The sequence below is a fragment of the Dama dama genome, chromosome 10 (assembly GCF_033118175.1).
Source record: "Dama dama isolate Ldn47 chromosome 10, ASM3311817v1, whole genome shotgun sequence".
NCBI lineage: Eukaryota > Metazoa > Chordata > Mammalia > Artiodactyla > Cervidae > Dama > Dama dama.
In genome coordinates this window covers 17,944,041-17,964,872 of record NC_083690.1, presented here as the reverse complement: position 1 = coordinate 17,964,872, position 20,832 = coordinate 17,944,041, and the positions used below count along the sequence as shown (strand labels likewise).

The following is a 20,832-nucleotide window of genomic DNA, read 5'->3' as shown; positions in this document are numbered from 1 at the left end:
GGATGAATGAAAAAAGGAGTGAAAACCTGGAATGGATGGACTGGTGAAAGATAAAAGAATGGTCAAATGGTTGGAAAGTTAGATGAACAGATGGATTGGGTTTCATGATCTCCAACACTCTATTCTCAGACCCATTTGTGAAAATTCAGCTGGTACATGGACTCAAGCTTGTGAAAACAAAGAAGACATCCTTCTTAAGAGGCACAATCGATCCCTTTTACAATGAATCCTTCAGCTTCAAAGTTCCCCAAGAAGAACTGGAAAATGCCAGCCTAGTGTTTACAGGTAGGTAGTGTTCCAGACATTGAGAACTACAGGTGAGACATATTCAGTGTATTGTCCTAGGGATAGAAGGTGATCTCGAGAGGGTGATATTTAAGAACTTCCTGTCTGGTATTTAGCTACCTGGGTTTGGGCTTACCATTTGTGAATTTGGAAAAGATTTATAGAACCACAAAGTATAATCATTACAAATGCAAATTTTGAAGCCAGATGTCCTGGCACTTCCACATAATTACTAAAGACTTAGGCAAGTTACTTAGCCTTCTGAGCTTCAGTTTCTGTCATCTGCAAAATGTGGGCAATAATAGTACTTGTTTCATAGGTTTGTTGTGAAGATGAAGTGACTTATGACTTTGAGATAATCCTAAGTACTATGTGAGCTTTGATGATATGATGATTCAAGTAGCTTATGGTCTAATAGGGAAACATAAGGAAATATGATCACCTAACTCAGAGAGGAGGATTTTGAAAGTCTTCCCAGAGGACATGGTATTTCAGTAAAGACTTCAGGTGCCACACTCTGGCTGAATCTATTGTTTCCAAAGTATAATTTAATCTACTATTTCCGGGATGTATTGGTTATCTATTGCTGCAAAATCACCCCAAACTTTAGTGGTTCAAAACAATCAGTATTTATTCTCATATTTGCTACGGGTCAAGAATTCGGGCATAGCTTCGCTGGGTGCTTCTGGCTGCAGTTAAGGTATTGGCTGGGACTGCAGACTCATCTGAAGGCTCACCTGAAGGTCGGCTGGGGATCTGTTTTCAATCTTCTTCACAGAGTTGTTGGCAGGGTTCAGTTCCTTGCAGAATGTTGGCTTGGGGCCTCTGGTCCTTCCTGGATGTTGGCCAGTGACCTTGCCCAATTACTTATCACACGGACTGCTTCATAGGGCATCTTACAATATGGCAACTGGCTTAAAGTGGGCAAATGAGGGGGTAAGAGAGAGTGAACAAGAGGAAAACTATAGTCCTTTTGTAACCTAGTCTTGGAAGTGACAACCTATCCCTTTGGTCATATTCCACTCATTAGAAGCAACTCACTAGGTCCAGCTCACATTCAAGAGTAGGGGATTAAACAAGGGTGTGGATACTGGGAGGTAAGGATCACTGAAGCCATTTTTTGAAGCTGCCCTCATCCACCACCACAACATAGAGTTAATAGAAGTAATGGTTACTATTTCTTGTGTCCTTTTCACAGACTTCACCTGTATTATTGCTAATATTCATCATAGCCCACCCTCTCAAGTTAACATCATCCTCGTCAATTTACAGGGCAAGGGACTGAGGCTTAAAACATGAGCAATTGGGAGGGGGGATCGGGATGGGGAATACATGTAACTCCATGGCTGATTCATGTCAATGTATGACAAAACCCATTACAATATTGTAAAATAATTAGCCTCCAACTAATTTAAAAAAAAGGAAAAAAAAAAAAACCATGAGCAATTGACCCTGGGGCTCCAGCTGGTACAGAGGATTCAAGGTCTGGTCTTGCTAGCTCCTAAGATCAAGGGATCTGCATTTTCTCAAGCACCAAGGTCATGATGGCATTAGGGATCTGACCTCATATTTTGAGGAGTCTTGCTCCAGAGTAATTGGAAACCATCATCTGCTTAGATCCAGTCTAGAATCCTTGGCTTACAGGTCTCCCAGGAAAGCAGGCCATAACTGAAAAATCCTTGCATGCACTCCTTCCACTGCACACCTTATTACCTCTCATCCACAAGACTGCAGATGTTCCATGCTCCAAGACCCCCCCAGGCAGACTGGTCTGGGGTTTCTCAAGACCTGTCACCCTGAGAGTCTGCATCCAATCAGGGCCGCCTGCCCTAGCAGAGGTAATGATTTCTGATAGAACATGTGATGGCTTCTGTCCAGATTGAGTTACCAGCAGACAGGGACCCCGCTCACCACAGTGTTTCAGGTCAAGATAGAAGACAGGGATTCCATTGGCTCTGTAAAGGTGGCCGGCAGGCAGTGGGAGCCTTATTGAACCAAGACTGGATCCAAGCATGGAATACGTTTCCTACCTCCCTCCTGAGAATAAAGGACTTATTGCATGTTTAGATCAGGAAGGGATTGGGGGAGGGGGGCATTGAGAGAGCCCATGTGGAAAGTCCTGACACTTTTATATTTTACTTAAAATTTTATGACCGAAGTGTCACATGCAACTGAAGGAAGTGTATGAATGGAGAATCAGAAGAACAAAGGGGTTCACTGCATAGCCTGGGTCCTAACTTTGTGGCCTTGGGCAAGATCTGTGTGCTTCAGTTCTCTGGTCTGTGTAACAGGGAAGCCCTACAAGGAGACCTCTAAGGACTGTTACCTCGGTTAAAAGAGATCCGTTCATAATCGGTGCTGAACACTGTGTCAAGCACAGAGCAAGCCCCCGCCCTCAGGAAATTACACTCTCTTCCTCACCTCCTTCCAGGCCCTTCTCCCTGAAGTCACCACCTTGAATGCCCTGGTGTGTCCCACTCCACACTTTTCTCCTTGTTCACACAAATGTCATCCACATATGGAAGAGTCAGTTCTTTTAAAGAGTTATTCATGAATTCCAAAACTGTGTATGTAGCAATCCCTGCTCTCTTGTGGAGGTTTCTGGACCATTCTGTGGACGTCATTCTGAAACTTGCTCCTGTTTCAGGAACAGTGAATGTGTTCAGTCCCTCCAGGTCAATGCAGATATGGATGGATCTAAGTCCTTATTTTTAGTAACTGCATCATATACCATCATGTGGCAGACTATGATAAAAAGCCAAGGGGCAGGGGTGGAAGTGTGTGACAGAGCATCAGAGCCCGTGATAGGAACTCTGGAGGACCTTCCCCAGAAAAATACACAGGACAGAAAATATTGCATAGAGTTCTGAGTTTATTCATTTATTTTTTGAACCACTTTGGATCCCATATGTGAAACCCGTATGGCCAAAGTCTCAAACCGTAGCGGCACTCCCATCCCCCACCCCAGCTCACACCCTGCATCCCTCTTTTGACACCCCCCACCCCCAGCTCCAGGAGTCAGTTGTCGGCTGTGGCCATCAGACAAAGCCTGTGCTCTCCATTCGTGGAAGACCTGCTTCTCTCCTTTAAAGGCCTTAGCTCAGGTTTTTCAGGTTAAAAACCCATTGAAAATGTTCTTTGTAGAGTAGGAAGGATTGCAGACTTCTGTGTCCCCCTAAGCGAGGGAGTCTCAAGCCTGGCTGCACTTTGGAATCAGCTGGGAGTTTTCACCTGCTGCCAGTGGCCAGATCCCACCACAGAGACTCTGGTTCAGCTAGGTTAGCCAGGGTCCTGGGCTCTTTAGAAATATCTGTATTTTAAAGCACCCCAGATATTTCTAATGCTCAGTCAGGGTTCCGAAGCACAGCTTTGAGTGAAAATCCCCGCTGGGGTGGCATTTGCAGAAAGACCACTGGCTGGAATAATAGAGAAATGTGGATTGAGCGGGGAGCTATCTCAGCAAAACTGTGACTCTCCTGAATTCAAATCCATGAGGTTCTAACTTGCTTTATTTATCAGCTGGGGGAAAGAGCTGTCACCTCCAGGCTAAGGATCTGAAACCCAGCCCATTAGCATGTTTCCAAACACTTCCTAACAGAGGGAAGGTTGATCTGCAATTTAAGCGTTTGCTGAGAATCCTGGTAAAAGCCTGTAATTAGCCGGTGGGCTGGGCTTTCTGAGCAGTTCATTCCTGTGTGGGACGAGGTTCTTCAGCAGTTTTCAATCAGGTAATTTTTGCAGCTGAAGTTTAAAAGAAAAGAGGGGGGAAATGGCTTTTTGATCCCTGAGACAGCAGCGTGCGGTCCAGAGACCTTCTAGAAAGTAAAGTGGAGTTGGCCACTGAGGTTATTGGGCTGTTATTGGAAGTAGGCGCTAAAAAGAAAGGAAAGAAAAAAAGAAATGTAGCTTGATAACAGCTCTTTGAAAAATTAAAAATAGAATTGCCATATGATCCAGCATTTCTGCTTCTGGGTATATGCCCAAAAGAATTGAAAGCAGAATTCAAGACATTTGCACACTCGTATTCATAGGAGCCTTATTCATAACAGCAAAAAAGAGTGGAGGAGGAGGGGTGGGAGTTGAGGAGAGGGCAACCTAAGTGTCCACTGATGGATGCATAAATGGATAAACAAAATGTGGTGTATACATACAATGGCATGTTGCTCAGCCTTAAAAGAAAGGAAACTGATACATGCTCCAGCCTGGATGAGCCTAGAGGACATTATGCTAAGTAATAAGCCAGATACAAAAGGACAAATACTGTATCATTCCCCTTATATGAGGGCATGGCAACCCACTCCAGTATTCTTGCCTGGAGAATCCCATGGACAGAGGAGGCTGCTGGGCTGCAGTCCATAGGGTTGCACAGAGTCAGACTTGACTGAAACAACTGTGCATGCACGCATACCTTAAAATGGTTAAAATGGTAAATTTTATGTCACATGCATTTTACCACAATTTTAAAAAGCAAGAGAAAGAGAAGAAATGCAGCTTAAGCTCCATAGAACCCCAGGGTTTCCGAGTAGTTCCTGGAGGCTGAGGCCGGACGTTCACAGACTATTCTCTCTGAGGGGTTAAGAACAGTGGTTAGGGGCCAGATCCTTGAGCAAGATTCCCAGGGTTCACTCCGTGATCTTGGCACTTTTCTCAGCTTCTCTTTGCCTCCGCTTCCTTATCTGTAAAATGGGGACAGTGGTCCTGACTTCAGTAAATTGTGGTCAAGCCGAAAATGAATTAATATATATGAAGGCTTAGAATGGTTCTCGGCTCAGAGAAAGTGCTCCTTAAGTATTGGCTACTGTTATTACTACTAGACAGACACCAAATTTATGCAGCTAGATGCCATCTTAAAGCTTCTGAAAGAAGATGGGTTATTATATGTAAGTAAATACTTTGTTCTAGCCACTTTGTCAGTTTGTAGTGTGAGATTTTGTGGAAAGCATGAAAAGGGAGGGAAGCACTTATTTTATAGACTTACCTGGGTGGGGTATTTTCTCCTCTTCCAGTCACTCTCCTTCCTGGTGTCAGAAGAAGACCATCTGTCTGCTTGGAGGTGAAGTTTTAGGGCGCTTGCTAGATTAGAAGGAACTGAGTGAAGTTCATGTCCTGATCCTCTGACCTGAGGATCCTGGGCGTCCTGGCCTTCTGAAAAGCTTTCAAAGCTCGACCTCATCTGGTGACCGTAGTCAAGAGGCAGTTAGCTTAGAAAAGGTTCCCAGCACCAGGGAGCAACAGGAGTGGGGACCACTGCCTACAGGTGGCCTCTGATGGCAGAGCTGGGGGCGGGCAGGGTCCAGCTCCCTGGGCCAGGAGCCAACTAGGCATCAGTCCCCACTGAATGACTTTTTTTTGAGCAAATACTATGTACTGTTGTTCAGTCGGTACATCACGTCTGACTCTTTGTGACCCCATGGACTGCAGCATGCCAGGCCTCCCTGCCTTTCACTATCTCCTGGAGTTTGCTCAGATTCATGTCCACTGAGTCGGTGATGCCATCCAACCATCTCGTCCTCTGCTGCTAGATGCTGCTTACTCAGTAGACCACCAGACGTTCATGAAACGTGTTCTCACGGAGCTTACTTCTAGCAGAGGAACACCGATCAAATTCCATAGCAGTAACAAACTAATTGTGAATTGGTCTGAGGTTATGAGGCGGAGAGCAGGGCCTGTTGCAGAGAGCCCGAGCCAGTCTGGGGCGTGAGAGGAGGTGACGACATGGGAGCTGGGAACTGAAGGGTGTAGGAAGGGAGGTGAGGTCAGGCAGGGCTGGAGGAGAAACCGAGCCTGACTTCAGACTTCAGCCTGGTGCTCAAGGGCTGCCAGGGGTCAGCAGGGAAGACCCGTGCCCTGCTGACCCCCCAAACCTGCTAGAGTTTCTCAAGGCAGCTGCTGCAAGAATTGACCTGTGCATAGGCTTAGAAAGGGAGCCTTTAGTGATAACCAGCTCTGAGCAGCTGCAGAGCAGTGGGAAGGGAAACCAGGCAATGACTGACACTCCTAGGTTTTTCCAACTCTCAGCATCTCTCATTAGAACTAGAAAATTTGGTGCCTCAAACTTTCACATGCATAGGCATCCCCCAGGGGTTTGTTAAAATGCAGATACTGACTCAGTCTGGGGTGGGGCCTGGGATCCCGCAGTTGTGACAACACCCAAGTGACGCAGATGCTGAGGTCTGCAGACCATGCTTTGGGGAACGGATACCTAGAGACCCAGGATTAGTGCACTCAGGGTGAGTGACAGTCTTTCTGCCTGTCTTCGAAAGATTCAAACTCTCCAGCAGTGATCCTAACCTCTACACATCATTAGATTTCCTAACCCCATCTGTACGTTAGTATTACATGGGTCTTAAAAATATCCTGATGCCCAGGCTCGGAGCAACTACATCAGCCAGAGCACCTGTATCTTGGAGGGGGTGGGTGTATCTTTCAAAGCGCCCAAGTGGATCTCTTGTGCAGTCTGGACTGGCAAGCATTTGCCTTCCTGTTCTGCCTCCCTCCCCATCCCACTGTCTGCTTGGAGGCCTCCCAGACCACTCTCTGAGAGTGAGTTCCAAGGCACCTGGTCTGTTTTCCATAATTGCTTGGCTTTCTGTGGCTGTAGCATCAAATTGGTTAATTGAATCTGCTGGTGAGATGAGAGGGGTAGAGAGGCGTGGAGGAGAATGAGGAGGGAGGTCTGGGGCACAGTGTGCCGCCCTCTTGCCTGGAAAGACCTCAGAGTTGAATGGGCACTGGAGGACATGCTGGAAAAGTGTCAGGGTTTGGGACGTGGGGCAGCGGTTTTCCAGCGGAGGAGAGGAGGGCAAGCCAGTCTGAGAGGGGCATAACCAGTCTGTTAGAGCCAGAAGCTCCCTTGAGATCAAGATGCTGTGGATTTGTTCCAGGGTACAGATGTTCCCCAGCATTTGGCCTTGGCCCACCTACGCTCTGCCTCCTCTCTGCAGCCTCCTGCATGCTCTGACTTCTCCCCTCCCAGACCTGCTCACTGGGCAGCAGGCTCATCTCTGCCTCCTAGAGAGATAGTTGCTCAGAGTATGGATTGAAGTATGCAGTTGGGTTCAGATGTCACCTTTACCACTCAGCAAGTGCATGTGACCTTGGGTGATTGAGATCTCTCTTCTGAGCCTCAGGTTCCTCCTCTGTTTCTTCCAGTCTCAACAATTCAGGTAAAAAGCTTTGGGCAGTGCCTTGTACATAGTTGGTGCTCAATAAATACCAGATTATGATGATGATGGTGAGATAGATGGACCCGCCATAGAGGAGTGGACCCTGGAATGACCCAGGCCATTTGGGTTTGAACCTTGGGCCCACTGTGAACCAGCTGTGTGAATCCAGAGAATTATTCCACCTCTTTGAATCCCAGCTTTCTCTTGTGCAAAACCTAGCAAATCATTCCTATTACAGGAATTAAACACAGGTCAGCTTGTGGACCTGTCCGTCCAGAAATGACCGCTTGGAAATTCATACCTGCTGTTCCAATCATTGCAAAGTGCATGAGAATCAAAACGCTGACACTTTTGAGGTTAGCCGCTCAGCCCAGCATCTGACTCCTCATCTACAAACCATCATCCCCCATCTGCCGGCTGCTGCAGTGTCTGGGAGCCAGGGCTGGACACTAAAGCTGTGTGGACTCAGCACCAGAACCAGGCCGGCTTGTGCTGCCTGCGGTTCCCTGAGGGTGGAAGCATGTGAGGAGATGGCGATGGGCACTGGGCTCCATCCAGACCCGGTCATGGGCAGTGAGTAGCAGAGTGGGGAAACTGGAGCCTCGGCTTTCCAGCCAGAGGGCATGAAAGTGCATCCCTGGGAGCCAGAGTGGGAAGGATGCAGAGAGGACGCAGCTCCAGAAGGGATCCAGTGAGCTTCTGTGTGAACTCCTAAACTCATCCTCAGGCTGTGCAGGAGTGGAGATGACCCCACATGGTGTATCAGAGACTGAAACCAGAACCGCAGGGTAGACCACCACCCAGGTCCTGAGCTGGCCCCTGGGGGACGCATGTGATGGGCAGATAGTAATAACACTGCCGAGACTTTGAAAACTGACCTGTCATTGGAGTAACAGCACATGAAGGCAGGTTAGAACTTGTGCTCTGAGCCTAACCTGTGATCAGTCACCTGCTACAAGTAGAAAAGATCAACATATTCAGTAGAATTAAGACAAGACCTATACTGTCATAAAATTTGAAATTCCCAGGTTGCAATCCCAAATTATCTGCTGTATGAAGACTGAGCAAAATTTGACAGATTCCTAGAGTTAATATAATCAACAAACATTAACCACAAGATGACCCAGATATTGAAATTATCAGACAAAGACATTAAAACAGCTATTATAAGCGTGCTTCAGAAAGTAAGGGTGAACCATCTTGAAAAGAACGATAAGATAGAGAAGATCGGCAGACCAGCAGATACAGGAATAGAAGGTATAAAAAAGAACCAAATGGAAAATTTAGAGCTGAAAAGTACAGTAACTGAAATAAAATATTCATTGGATGGACTCGGTAGCAGAATGGAAATAACAGAGGGAAGAGTTTGTGAACTTGAAGCAAGATCAGGAGAAATTAGGCAATCTGAATAACAGAGAATAAAAAATTCTCTGAGTGGTGGTAGGGGAGAGGGAAAGAATAGAAAAAAGACCTATGGAGAAATATTAAAAAGTCTGATATTCATGTCACATGAGTCTCAGGAGAGAAGAGAAACAGTGGGTAGCATTGGGATGGGCGTGAATGACTCCAGCTCAATAGAACCAGTACTGTCCTTCCCTTCCCAGAAAGCACCAACACATCATGAGTAGAGAGCATTGCATGCAGACAAGGTCAGCTAGATCTAGCTTCACACTCGGTGTGACTGCAGGCAAGTTGCTTTACCTCTCCGAGCCTCAGTTTTCTTGTCTGAACAATGGGAACAGTAATATTTGTAGTTACCATGAGCCTCCTATGTACTCATTATCTCACTTATCTTTCAACACCGTATAAGGTATGATCTCTTTGATGGCTATTTTTCAGTTGGGGAAACTGAAGCTCAGAGAAGGGGAATGCAATGAGTTGAATCAACTGCAAAGACTGAGAGAGCATCCCCACAAAGCTGTCTTGGATTCAGACACCCAGCTCGGGGATCCCCAGAACCACCTTCACTTCAGGCCAGTTGGCTACAAACTCACAAGCCCTGTGACCACACTCAGGTTTAATAATTTACCGGAACAACACACAGGACTCAGGAAAACACTACTTATGACTACAGTTTTATGATAGCGAAAGGATACAAATTAAAATCCGTCCAGGGAAGAGACGCTCAGGGCAGAGTCCAGAGGGTCGGGTCATCCTCTTCCTGTGGAGTCGTGGGTGGCAGTACCTCCTCCTGGTCACAAGGGGGTGACAGTGTGCACAGAGTATTGCCAACCAAGGAGCCTTTGATATCTGGAGTTAGGACTGGGGCTTGATCCCACTCTGTCCAATGGCCAACCTTCCGTCTCCAGTGCCGCCTGGAGGTCCAGCTTGTGCCTCAATCATCAGGGCTCTGAACTGACCTGAGTGACTGAAAGCTCCCATCAGTAATCACATTGTTAGTCCCACGGCCAGAGCCCCCAGGCACACAAAGGCATGCCTGCCAGACATTCCAGGGTCTTGGAGATCACCTCCCGGGATCCAAGGGTATACACCAGACCTCGCTTTGGGTAAGTGAATTCTTCACTGCACAGCAAGTAACTAGTCATTTGTGCCAAGTCATCCAGCTGGTGAGTGGCTAAGCCAAGCTTCCCACTCAGTCTGTTTGGTTCCAACTGACTCTTCAGCATACACTTATGTGTGTATGAATCACCTGGGGGAATCTTGTTAAAATGCTGATTCCCAATCAGTCTGAGATGGCACTTGAGCATCTATATTTCTAATATGCCGGATGGCACCAGTGCTGGTGTGAGGACCGCAGTTTGCATAGCAAGAAGACCCTCCTCTGTTCTGCCGTGTTACTCCAATACTTAGAGAAGCAGCAGGGGGCAGATCAAATAGAACCTGTAGGGCCAGAGGCCTGCTTTTTCCAGGTGCTTTGTGACACTTTGGGGGGCTGGGGGGTTGACCAGGAAGTGATGGGATTTGGATAATGTTCTAAAGTTTCATTGCAGCTGTTGAGTGGAGAATGGGCTGTCAGGGAGCTGGTAGGGGAGTCAAAAGTCCATGTGTGAGGCTGTATGCTGATGATCCAGGGAAGAGATGAAGGTGTCTTGGGCCAGGGAGGTGGCAGAAGGGTTTCAGAGAAATGATGCAATGGGATATAATTATGTTGGCAGAGATAACAAAACATGCCGGTGGATTAGATGTAAAGGACAATTCCCTATCTTGGCAAGTTACTTGACTCTGAATTAGGATTTCCTTATTTGTAGATCTCAGCGGCCACCTCACTGGGTGTTGCAGGGACCAAAGGAAATTGTGTTTGCAACATGCTTGGCACAGCGTTTGGTGGGGGTTTTGTGGATTGTGGCTTTGACCTTGCACGCAGGCAGAGGCCAAGTCATCAGGAGGTGGAGGCGGAGACCTGTCATAGTGGGGCTCCCCTGGCAGAATAATGAGCCCCCAGCAGCACCCCCACCTCACCTCTTCTCCAGAGAGCTCCTTAAGGCTGCCAGAGTCCACTCAGGGGGTAAAACTTGGCTGGATCTTAAACATTCATTTTGGGTTGCAGTGGCAGCCTTTGAAGACCAGGCCAGCTGCCCGGGTTCCTGGGGACCTTTATTCCACTTGCCTGGCTGTTTAATGATTTTGGTGCCTTTGGATGAAGCCTCATTCCAGGCAAGTCCCCATGAGGACCACCATCAGGGGGCTGGGGATTTATCCAGCCATCCGTGTCCCTCAGGGCCCGAGCTACGTGGAGTGAGAAAAGGGAGCCAGTGGAGGCCAGGTTCGGCCTTGCCTGTACATCAGTGCTGGCTGCAAGCAGTCAGGCTTGGCAGCGGAGGCCAGCAACTGGGAAAGGGGGCAGGCTTGAGTGTGGAATAAAGGCAGAAATCGAGAGCACCCTTTCCAGACATCCGTTCTGTCCATTGCCTCGTCCTGGCCCTGCCAACCCAGAGCTGCCAGTCAGCTGGAGAAGGCTTAACCTTTAAAATGCCAGGGCCTGCAGGGCACAAGCTGGAGTGTTCCCTGTCTCTCTATATTTCAAGGAAAGCCTTTGCTATAGTGGAGATAGCTGTGTCTTCAAAATCAGAAAACCAGATTCCAGAGTTTGGTCGCTGTATCCCTTTTAATATCTTTGAGCCTCCATCCTTCATTTTCCAGACACATATAGAAACTATCTTGGAGTTGTTCGTTTTTCCCATTTGGTTTCTTATTTTAAATTTCTTTTTTTTCCCAATTTTATTGGGAAGTAATTGACATACATCAGTGTGCATGTTTAAGACGTACAGCAGGATGGTTTGATTTACATACAAATTGTGAAACGATCACCACAATAGGCTTCTAACATCTATCATCTCCTACAGATACAATTTTATAAAAGACAAAAAGTTCCCCCCTGTGAAGAGAACTCTTAACTTTCCTGTGTATCATACTGTGTTAACTATAGTCATCATGTTGTCCGTTACATGCCCAGTACTAATTTATCTTACAGCTGGAAGTTTGTACCTTTTGACTGCCTTCTTCCTTGCTCCCTCCCGTCCCCCACCCTGTTCGTTCAGTTTTTAACAAGGATAATGGCATATATAGCATCTCCTATATGCCAGGAGCTACTCCAACTGTTTTCACATGAGTTAACTTATTTGGTCCTCACGGTAACACTGTGATGTGGGTGTTGTCATCATGCTAATGAGGAGACTGAATGATAGGATGGACACCAGGTTCAAGACCCTGGAGCCAGCATGCAGACTCGGGGTGTCTGGAAACAGAATCTGGGCTCTCCACTGCCGGCTTATAGAGCCTCAAATATTTATCAAGCCCCAACAGTGCTGCGGTGCTGTACTTAGTTGCTAGACAAATAACAGAAGGATAGAAATAGTCCATCCTTTGATGGCTGGCATTCTAGTTGGGGTGAGATAAGCAAGAAAAAAACACCTAAAGAAGAGTAAAGGAAGGCAACAGAGGGGACCGGGAGCATTACTTTATTATTATTTTTTTAATATTTCTTTTTACTTAGTTGGCTGAGCTGGGTCTTAGTTGCAGCAAGTGGGATCTTTAGTTGTGACATGTGGGATCTAGTTCCCTGATGAGGAATTGAACCTGGACCCCCTGTTTTGGGAGCTACAGAGTCTTAGCCACTAGACCACCAGGGAAGCTGAGAGAGGACCAGCCCTGAAGAGATGGGAGAGAGGGACATGCTAGGCAGAAGAAACGGCATATGCAAAGGCCCTGGGGTAACAATGACCTTGCTCAAGGGAAAGAAGGAAGGTAAAGTGACCAGAGCACATTAATGAGGGGAGTAACTCAGGCAGTGAGGTCAGTGATAAGTAGGGGCCGTGGGAGGGTGCTTAGGGGATAAGTACTTACTGACCACCTCCCGCCTGCCCAAGACTGTGTAGCACTGGAGACAGAGGTGAGCAAGGCAGATATGTCTCCTGCCTTCACGAAGGATGGGTGAGCTGATGTGAGTGCAGGACACGTAGCCCACAGCAGATGCACAGTGGGTGTAATCTTCTTTCCCTGTTTGTAAGTTGACATGAAAACTGCCGCCCTGGGTGTCTGCCTGACCCCCACCCCTGCATTAAATCAGGACAGAATGTAGTTGACTTATAATGGCAATTATGTCTAGAGATGTCCTTAGGCAAGGACATTATTTACCAGGAGAAAAAAAAATCACACAAGTGGGTGAAGAATAGGCAGAGTGGGTGGAAGTTCTCAGCCTTCCCTCTGTCTCCAGGAGCTGATGTCTACACTGGCTGGAGAGGGGGAGGAGCAGGGTGGGGAGGGGTGTCTTTGGGGCTTAACTCTCAGCCACGGATCCCGAGTTACAGACGTCCAGGAATGGTGTCCGTTGGCTTGGTGCCAAAGATCCCATTATGTGTCTGCTTTCAGATTTTATTCTGCCTCATTTTGTTGGGGCTGGAGAAGCAGAGGAGAGACATCCTGTGGATGATTCATGGGTGGGGTCCTCTTCCATCCTTGTTCAGGGTCACGCTGACTTCTCAGTGGCCCCTTTGGTACAGAAGGGCCAAGATGCTTAGGAAATGCCTGGACAACCACGGGATAAAATGAGGGCCCCAGCCTCGTTACACGGAGACAGCGATGGCACCCCACTCCAGTACTCTTGCCTGGAAAATCCCATGGACGGAGGGGCCTGGTGGGCTACAGGCCATGGGGTCGGTAAGAGTCAGACACGACTGAGCGACTTCACTTTCACTTTTCACTTTCATGCATTGGAGAAGGAAATGGCAACCCACTCCAGTGTTCTTGCATGGAGAATCCCAGGGACGGGGGAGCCTGGTGGGCTGCCATCTCTGGGGTCACAGAGTTGGACATGACTGACGTGACTTAGCAGCAGCAGCAGCAGCCTCATTACAAGAAAAGTGAAACTGAAAGTCGTTTAGTCATGTCCAGCTCTTTGTGACCCCATGGACTATACAGTCCATTGAATTCTCCAGGCCAGGATACTGGAGTGGGTAGCCTTTCCCTTCTCCCAGGGATCTTCCCAACCCAAGGATTGAACCCAGGTCTCCTGCATTACAGGCAGATTCTTTACCAGCTGGGTCACAAGGGAAGCCCAAGGATTGTCCCTAAAATGCCAAAGTGTCCCTAAGGTATTTGAAGATGGGGCAGATCATTCTCCAGTGATCTGGAGTGTGCCTTGGAAAAGAATTCCTGGAAGGGATAATGCAAGGGGCAGGAGTTCAGTTGTGGCTCTTCTCCACACTAATCATTAGGCTCGGGCTTCCCAGGTGGCTCAGTGGTAAAGAATTCACCTGCCAATGCAGGAGCCACAGGAGACATGGGTTTGATCGCTGGATTGGGAATATCCCCTGGAGGAGGGCATGGCAACCCACTATGGTATTCTTGCCTGGGAAATCCCCATGAACAGAGGAGCCTGGCGGACTACAGTCCATGGGGTTGCAAAGAATCGGACACGAATGAGCACGCATGCATCAAGGCTTACTGTGCTCCAGGCACTGTCCCAAGTACTGTCTCAGCTGATCTTCACAACAACCAAATGAGGAAGGTATTGGTATTATCCACATTTTACAGAGGAGGAAACTGAAGCTTGGAGAGCTCAAGAGACCTGCTCAAAAGGCACCGTTATTACTTAAGGGTAACAGCTGCAATAGATCAGCCACCAAGGTTTTGCGGTCCTTATTTCTCGCTTGCAAGTCCTTTGTGGGTCTTCTCTCACGTGGCCTTCCATGCAGTGATTCAGCAACCCAGACCCCTTCCATCTTGTGGCTCTGCCATCTTCTTAGGCCTTGGAGGGTTTCATCTCCAGCTGGTGGTTGGAGAGTGTTGAGGATTGCGCTTTGCATAGGACGTTTTTATGAGGCTGACCTGGAAGTTACGACTATCACTTCCGCTTCCACTCAGACTCTTTTGGCTACAGCTCCCTGCAGAGGAGTCTGGGAAATGTAGTCCAGTTGCTTGTCCAGGAAGAAAAGGCTTTGGAGACCACACGGCTGTCTATGCCACGGGCGCCCAAGAGGCAAACGCCCTAAGAGTGCTGAGGCGTGCCAGACCCTGAGCCAGCTGCTCCTCTGCCTCCCTAAGAACATGTTACTTCTAGGTCCAGGGTCAGTGTCGGCGGGAGATCTCACACCACCAAGTTCCAGCCTTGGGGAATTCAGCCTAACAAGAGCAGCAGTTCTTGCACTGAATTCACCAAATACATTTTGGTTGGCTAGCCCTGGGCACCTGCTGACATAGAAAAGCAGTTAGATTGGTGGTTCTCAGCTGAGCTAATTTTTGTCACTGAGGGGACTTGTGGTACTGTCCAGAGGCAGTTTTGGTGGTCATTACTTGGGGGAAGCTGTTGGCATCTAGGGGGCAGAGGCCATGGACTCTGCTCAACATCCTAGAGTGCCCAGAACAGAGGAGGACATCAGGGATGCTGAGGTTGGGACACCCTGAGCGAAGGGCAGTGACTCTGTGGGTCTCCTTGGGGTTTGTGGGTGGGGTCGTGGCCTCCAGGAGCTGTGAAGGGCAGGTTGGCATGGACTCGGAGCCAGTCCACTCCTGTAATGCACCTGTTTGGGGCGTGTTTCTTCTCCTTACGGCCTTGTGGCCTCTTATCATTCTTAGAGGTTTTGCTTTAGCCATCTGAGTGTGAAGAGTGCTGAGGCAGAGCATGTTGGCTGAATTGGTGCTCATCTGTGCAGTTGCAAATGGCTTTCCTGTTTCTGCCCATCAGCATTGGGTCAGACAGAAATATCTCGCTCTGCAAACAAGCCCCATGCCACAGGTGGTGTGGCCTGACTCAGTGGGAGACGGGGCCGAGTGACCCTCCTGGGAAGATGAGCGCAGTACTTTTCACTCTGGTCTCTACTCCACCCCACATTGTGGTTTATGGGTCCGTGTCACCTGCACGTGGTCATGTGACAGGGTCACACGGGACATGGAATGTTGTTGGCTGTTGTTCAGTCGCTAAGTTGAGTACAACTTGTTGCGACCCCATGGACTGCAGTATGCCAGGCTCCTTTATATCCTGGAGTTTGCTCAAATTCATGTCTATTGAGTCAGTGATGCTATCTAACCGTCTCATCTTCTGCTGCCCCTTCTCCTTCTGTCTTCAGTCTTTCCCAGCATCAGGGTCTTTTCCAGTGAATTAGGTCTTCGCATCAGGTGGCCAAAGTATTAGAGCTTCACCTTCAGCATCAGTCCTTCCAATGAATATTCAGAGTTGATTTCCTTTAGTATTGACTGATTTGATCTCTGTGCAGTCCAAGGAACTCTCCAGAGTCTCCTCCAGCACCACAATTCAAAAGCATCAATTCTTCAGCACTCAGCCTTCTTTATAGTCCAACTCTCACATCCGTACATGACTACTGGAAAAACCATAGCTTTGGCTACACAGACCTTTGTCAGTAAGGTGATGTCTCTGCTTTTTAATACACTGTCTAGGTTTGTCATAGCTTTCCTTCCAAGTACCAAGCCTCTTTTAATTTTATGGCTGCAGTCACCATCCACAGTGATTTTGGAGCCCAAGAAAAGAAACTCTGTCACTGCTTCCACTTCGTCCCCTTCTATTTGCCATGGAGTGATGGAACCAGAGGCCATGATCTTAGTTTTTTGAATGTTGAGTTTCAAGCCACCTTTTTCACTCTTTTCTTTCACCCTCATCAAGAAGCTCTTTAGTTCTTCTTCACTTTCTGCCATTAGGGTGGTTTTATCTGCATATCTAAGGTTGTTGATATGTCTCCTGGCAGTCTTGATTCCAGCTTATAATTCATCCAACCCAGCATTTCTCATGATGTACTCTGCATATAAGTTAAATAAGCAGGGTAACAATATACAATGTATTAACTGCTTTCCCAATTCTGAACCAGTCACTTGTTCCATGTCTGGTTCTAACTGTTGCTTCTTGTCCTACATACAGGTTTCTCAGGGGCAGGTAAGGTATCTGGTATTCCCATCACTTTAAGAATTTTCCACAGTTTGTTATGATCCACACAGTCAAAGGATTTAGTGTGGTCAATGAAGCAGAAGTAGCTATTTTTCTGGAAATCCCTTACTTTCTCCATGATCCAGTGAATGTTGGCAGTTTGATCTCTGGTTCCCCTGCCTTATCTAAACCCAGCTTGTACTCCTGGAAGTTCTCTATTCATATACTGTTTTAGCCCAGCTTGAAGGATTTTGAGCAAACTTTGCTAGCACGTGAAATGAGTGCAGTTGTATGGTAGTCTGGACTTTCTTTGGGATTGGAATGAAAACTGACCTTTTCTGGTCCTGTGGCCATTGCTGAGTTTTCCAAATTTGCTGACATATTAACTACAGCATGTTAACAGCATCATCTTTTAGGATTTGAAATAGTTCAGCTGGAATTCTGTCACTTCCAATAGCTTTGTTCGTTGTAATGCTTCCTAAGGCCCACTTGACTTCGCACTCAAGGATGTCTGGCTCTAGGTGAGTTACCACACCATTGTGATTATCTGTGTCTTTAAGACCTTTATTGCATAGTTCTTCTGTGTATTCTTGCCACCTCTTCTTAATCTCTTCTGCTTCTGCTAGGTCCTTATCATTTCTGTCCTTTATCATGCCCATCCTTACATGAAATACTCCCTTGAAAGCTCCAATTTTCTTGAAGAGATCTCTAGTCTTTCCCATTCTATTGTTTTCCTGTACTTCTTTGCATTGTTCATTTAAGAAGGCCTTCTTGTCTCTTCTTTCTAGTCTCTGGAACTCTGCATTCATTTGGATGTATCTTTCCCTTTCTCCCTTGCCAATACAGGAGGTTTTTTTATCTTGTTATTATATGTATGTATAAATGTATATACATATATGTATGTATAATACATATGTGTATATAATACAAACATACAGGAGAGAGTAGAATAAAAAATGAAAATCCCTCAGTCCCCCTACTTAAAGGTCACAACTCTTAACAACTTATTGTAGCCTTCTTCCCAGGAATGTGTGCACCTATGTGTGTGTGTACGTGCACGTGTGTGTATAGATCTCCATCCTCTATTGTTAGCATCCAAAATATATAAATATATTTTTCTTCAACTTGCTCCTTTCATGTAATATATCTTGGACATCTTCCATATTAATGTATATATTCATTCAGCACGTATTCATGGGGTATCTCTTGTGAGCCAGGTGCTGGACTTGCAACAATGAACAAATCGGACAAAAATCTGAGTTTCACCAAGTGAAAGCTTGAATGTTGTAAACAAAACAGGCAGTAAACAAAATGTCTGAATTATGCCAAGTAGAAATGATGTTAAGTGCTAGGGAGAAAACTTGACATACTTAAAATGGATGGGTTTTATTCTACGTAGGTAATTTTTTTGAATGAAACAAGTGGCTGTGATTTTAATTTGCAGTTCCCCAGTGACGCATGGTGTGGATCAGCTTTCCATGTGGAAGGAGGAGGACACTGAAGGCAGGGGTGTTTCCTGTGGTCCGTGGTCCAGAGTCGACCTGAATTTTGTTTGGTGGTGTGAGCGGACAGATCCTCAGGGGGCGAGACCCTCAGTTCAGGCACAAGACGTGTTTCTGGCAGAGTGTGGTCTGGTTTCTGTGGTCTTTGGGACGAGCTGGCAGGACCCACTGGGGGCTCTTCGCCGCCTCCCCGGGGAGTCTTGTCCTGCTCCCTCCTGTGTCCCCAGGGAGTCACCACGCGCTGCCTTCCTGCTGCAGGATCCGAGGCCCTGTGACCAGCCTGGGAACCGCATGGCCATACAGACCTGGAAGTTGATATTTCTATGCTATAAGGAAGCAAGTAAAGGCTATGAAATATAAAAGTAGCACAATTGGGCTGTTTGTGTGTTTGGGTTTTTTTTTTAATTATTTTGTGAATTTTTGAATTTATTTGGCTCTACCAGGTCTTAGTTGTGTCATGTGGGATCTTAGTTCCTGGACCAGGGATCAGACCCAGGCTCCCTGCTTTGGGAGCATGGAGTCTTAGCCACTGGACCATCAGGAAAGTCCCTGGTTTGTTTTTTTTAATCCCAACATTTTGTTAAGAAGCTTTAAAAATTTTGGAAGAACGTTTCAGTCAACATCCTTATTCCCGCCACCTAGATTTCTGCTTGCTTTATCATCACATATCTCCAATCTCTCTGTCTCTTGATTCATTTTCTTTCATGCATTTCAAGGTCACTTATAGACGTTAGTCCCATTTCTTGTTTTTTAAAATTGACTTTTTGTTGCAGTGTAATATACATATAGAAAAGTGCATCAGTCTTGAGCATACAATTCATGAATTTGTATAAAATGAACACACCCATGTGACTGGCACTCAGATCAAGAAAGAGAACATTCCCAGAAATTTTCTTGGGCCCCTTTCAGTTACTGCTTCCTCCCCCAGGGGAACCACTGTGCTGACTTCTCTTGCCATACATTCATTTTGCTTCTTTTTGACGCTTATGGAAATGGAATCATACCACTTCTTTCACTCAGTGTTATCCTTATGAAATTTATTCATATAATTATGTGTACCTATAGCTTTTCATCACATTTTTAATATAGTAGTTCAGTGTGTAACTATACAACAATTTATGTATTTATTCTAAAAGTAGAGTGACATTTAAACATCCTAGAATGTGCCCTTAGGACTTCCCTGGTGGTCCAGTGGATAAGACTCTGCTTCCAATATAGGGGGTGTGTCTTCAATCCCCAGTCAGAAAACTTAAGACCCCACATGCCAGGGTGTGGCAAAAAAAGGAATGTTCCCATTCAAATTAGTGTCCTGGCTTTCAAAACACAATTTGGGATGTTGTTTAAGTGCCAAGAGAAGTTAAGAGTAGAGACCCAGGAGGTCATCAGGACCTGAGTTCATCCCCAGGTCTATCACGGTCATGCTGGCTGGATCCCACCTGGGCCTCTACCTGTCACTAGGATTTGATACCTTGTCTTGCTCTAGGATTCAAGACACGTGCTGCGTTGACCCACATTGCAGGTTAGGGAAGAGTGCCCGTTGGGCAATAAGAAAAATTATATAGGACAAGGGTCTGATGCAGTAGATCCATGATGGGGCCTGAGAACTTGCACTTTAAACAGGCTCCAGGTGATGATGAAGCTGCTGGTCCGGGGACCATGCTTTGAGCATCGCTGCTTCATATAGATCAGGGATGGGCAAATCACAGCCCCTGGGTCAAATCTGGCCCACTTCCTGCTCTTATAAATAAAGTTTTATTGGAACACAGTGAAAACAAAAATCTGTCTTTCCCTACTTACAACATTTCTGACACCAAACATGTGGGATTTTTTTTTTTCCCAGTTCAGCTACCAAATCAATGGATATTTTGATCTGCTTCTAATGGAGAGGGTCTGATCTGACCACACATGAGAATCCCCTGGGGAGCAGTTCTAGAACACTAGCATCTAGTCTCCTACCCCTGAACCAGTCAACAGAATCTCTTGGGGTGAGGCCCAGGCACTGGTCTCTTTAAAAGTCTTCCAAGTGATTACCATGTTCATGGTATTTCTCCTTTTATTTCCTCAATTATTTTAGAAGACAAGGAACATCATCTAAAGCTTTAACAGGTGTCTTGTAACTAGCTCAGAAGACAGTTTGCCGAGAACATTTTCTCCCAAAGCAGGGCCAGCATCTCTGAGACAAATGTACAAAAATGATCCTCATTCAGATGTGTAAGTTTTGGTTGTTCATGTAAAAACAAGCACATTACATTATAGTCACACTTTTAAATGCTTCCTCCTAGATGGTGTGATTCACACACAGATCTGAATGTGATTCTTCAACCCATATGTTGTCCCTGTAAATGCAGACTCCACATGGCTCAGTTTCCACATAGGCACAAAGAAGTGGTCTGGCCGTGGTCAGAAGGAATTGTAAAACAAGTCTCAATCTTGACTTCTTTCTCTTGGGAAAGGAGGAGGGTCTGATTCATAAGCCACGGCGACATTCTCAGCAGCACCTTCCCCTTCACCCCAGTTTCCTCTTTCCCTGAGTTTAGTCTGAAAT

At 46.5% G+C, this 20,832-nt stretch overlaps 1 protein-coding gene across 1 annotated transcript in view; it reads left to right on the top strand.

The window, feature by feature from the left end:
• The window catches only part of SYT17 (synaptotagmin 17), an 84,716-nt gene that overhangs the window by 51,590 nt on the left and 12,294 nt on the right, over positions 1–20,832 (top strand). Inside the window, exon 7 of the mRNA XM_061153971.1 lies at positions 130–285. Within this exon, the coding sequence (XP_061009954.1) occupies positions 130–285 (156 nt within the window). The remainder of the gene's footprint in view (positions 1–129; positions 286–20,832) is intronic.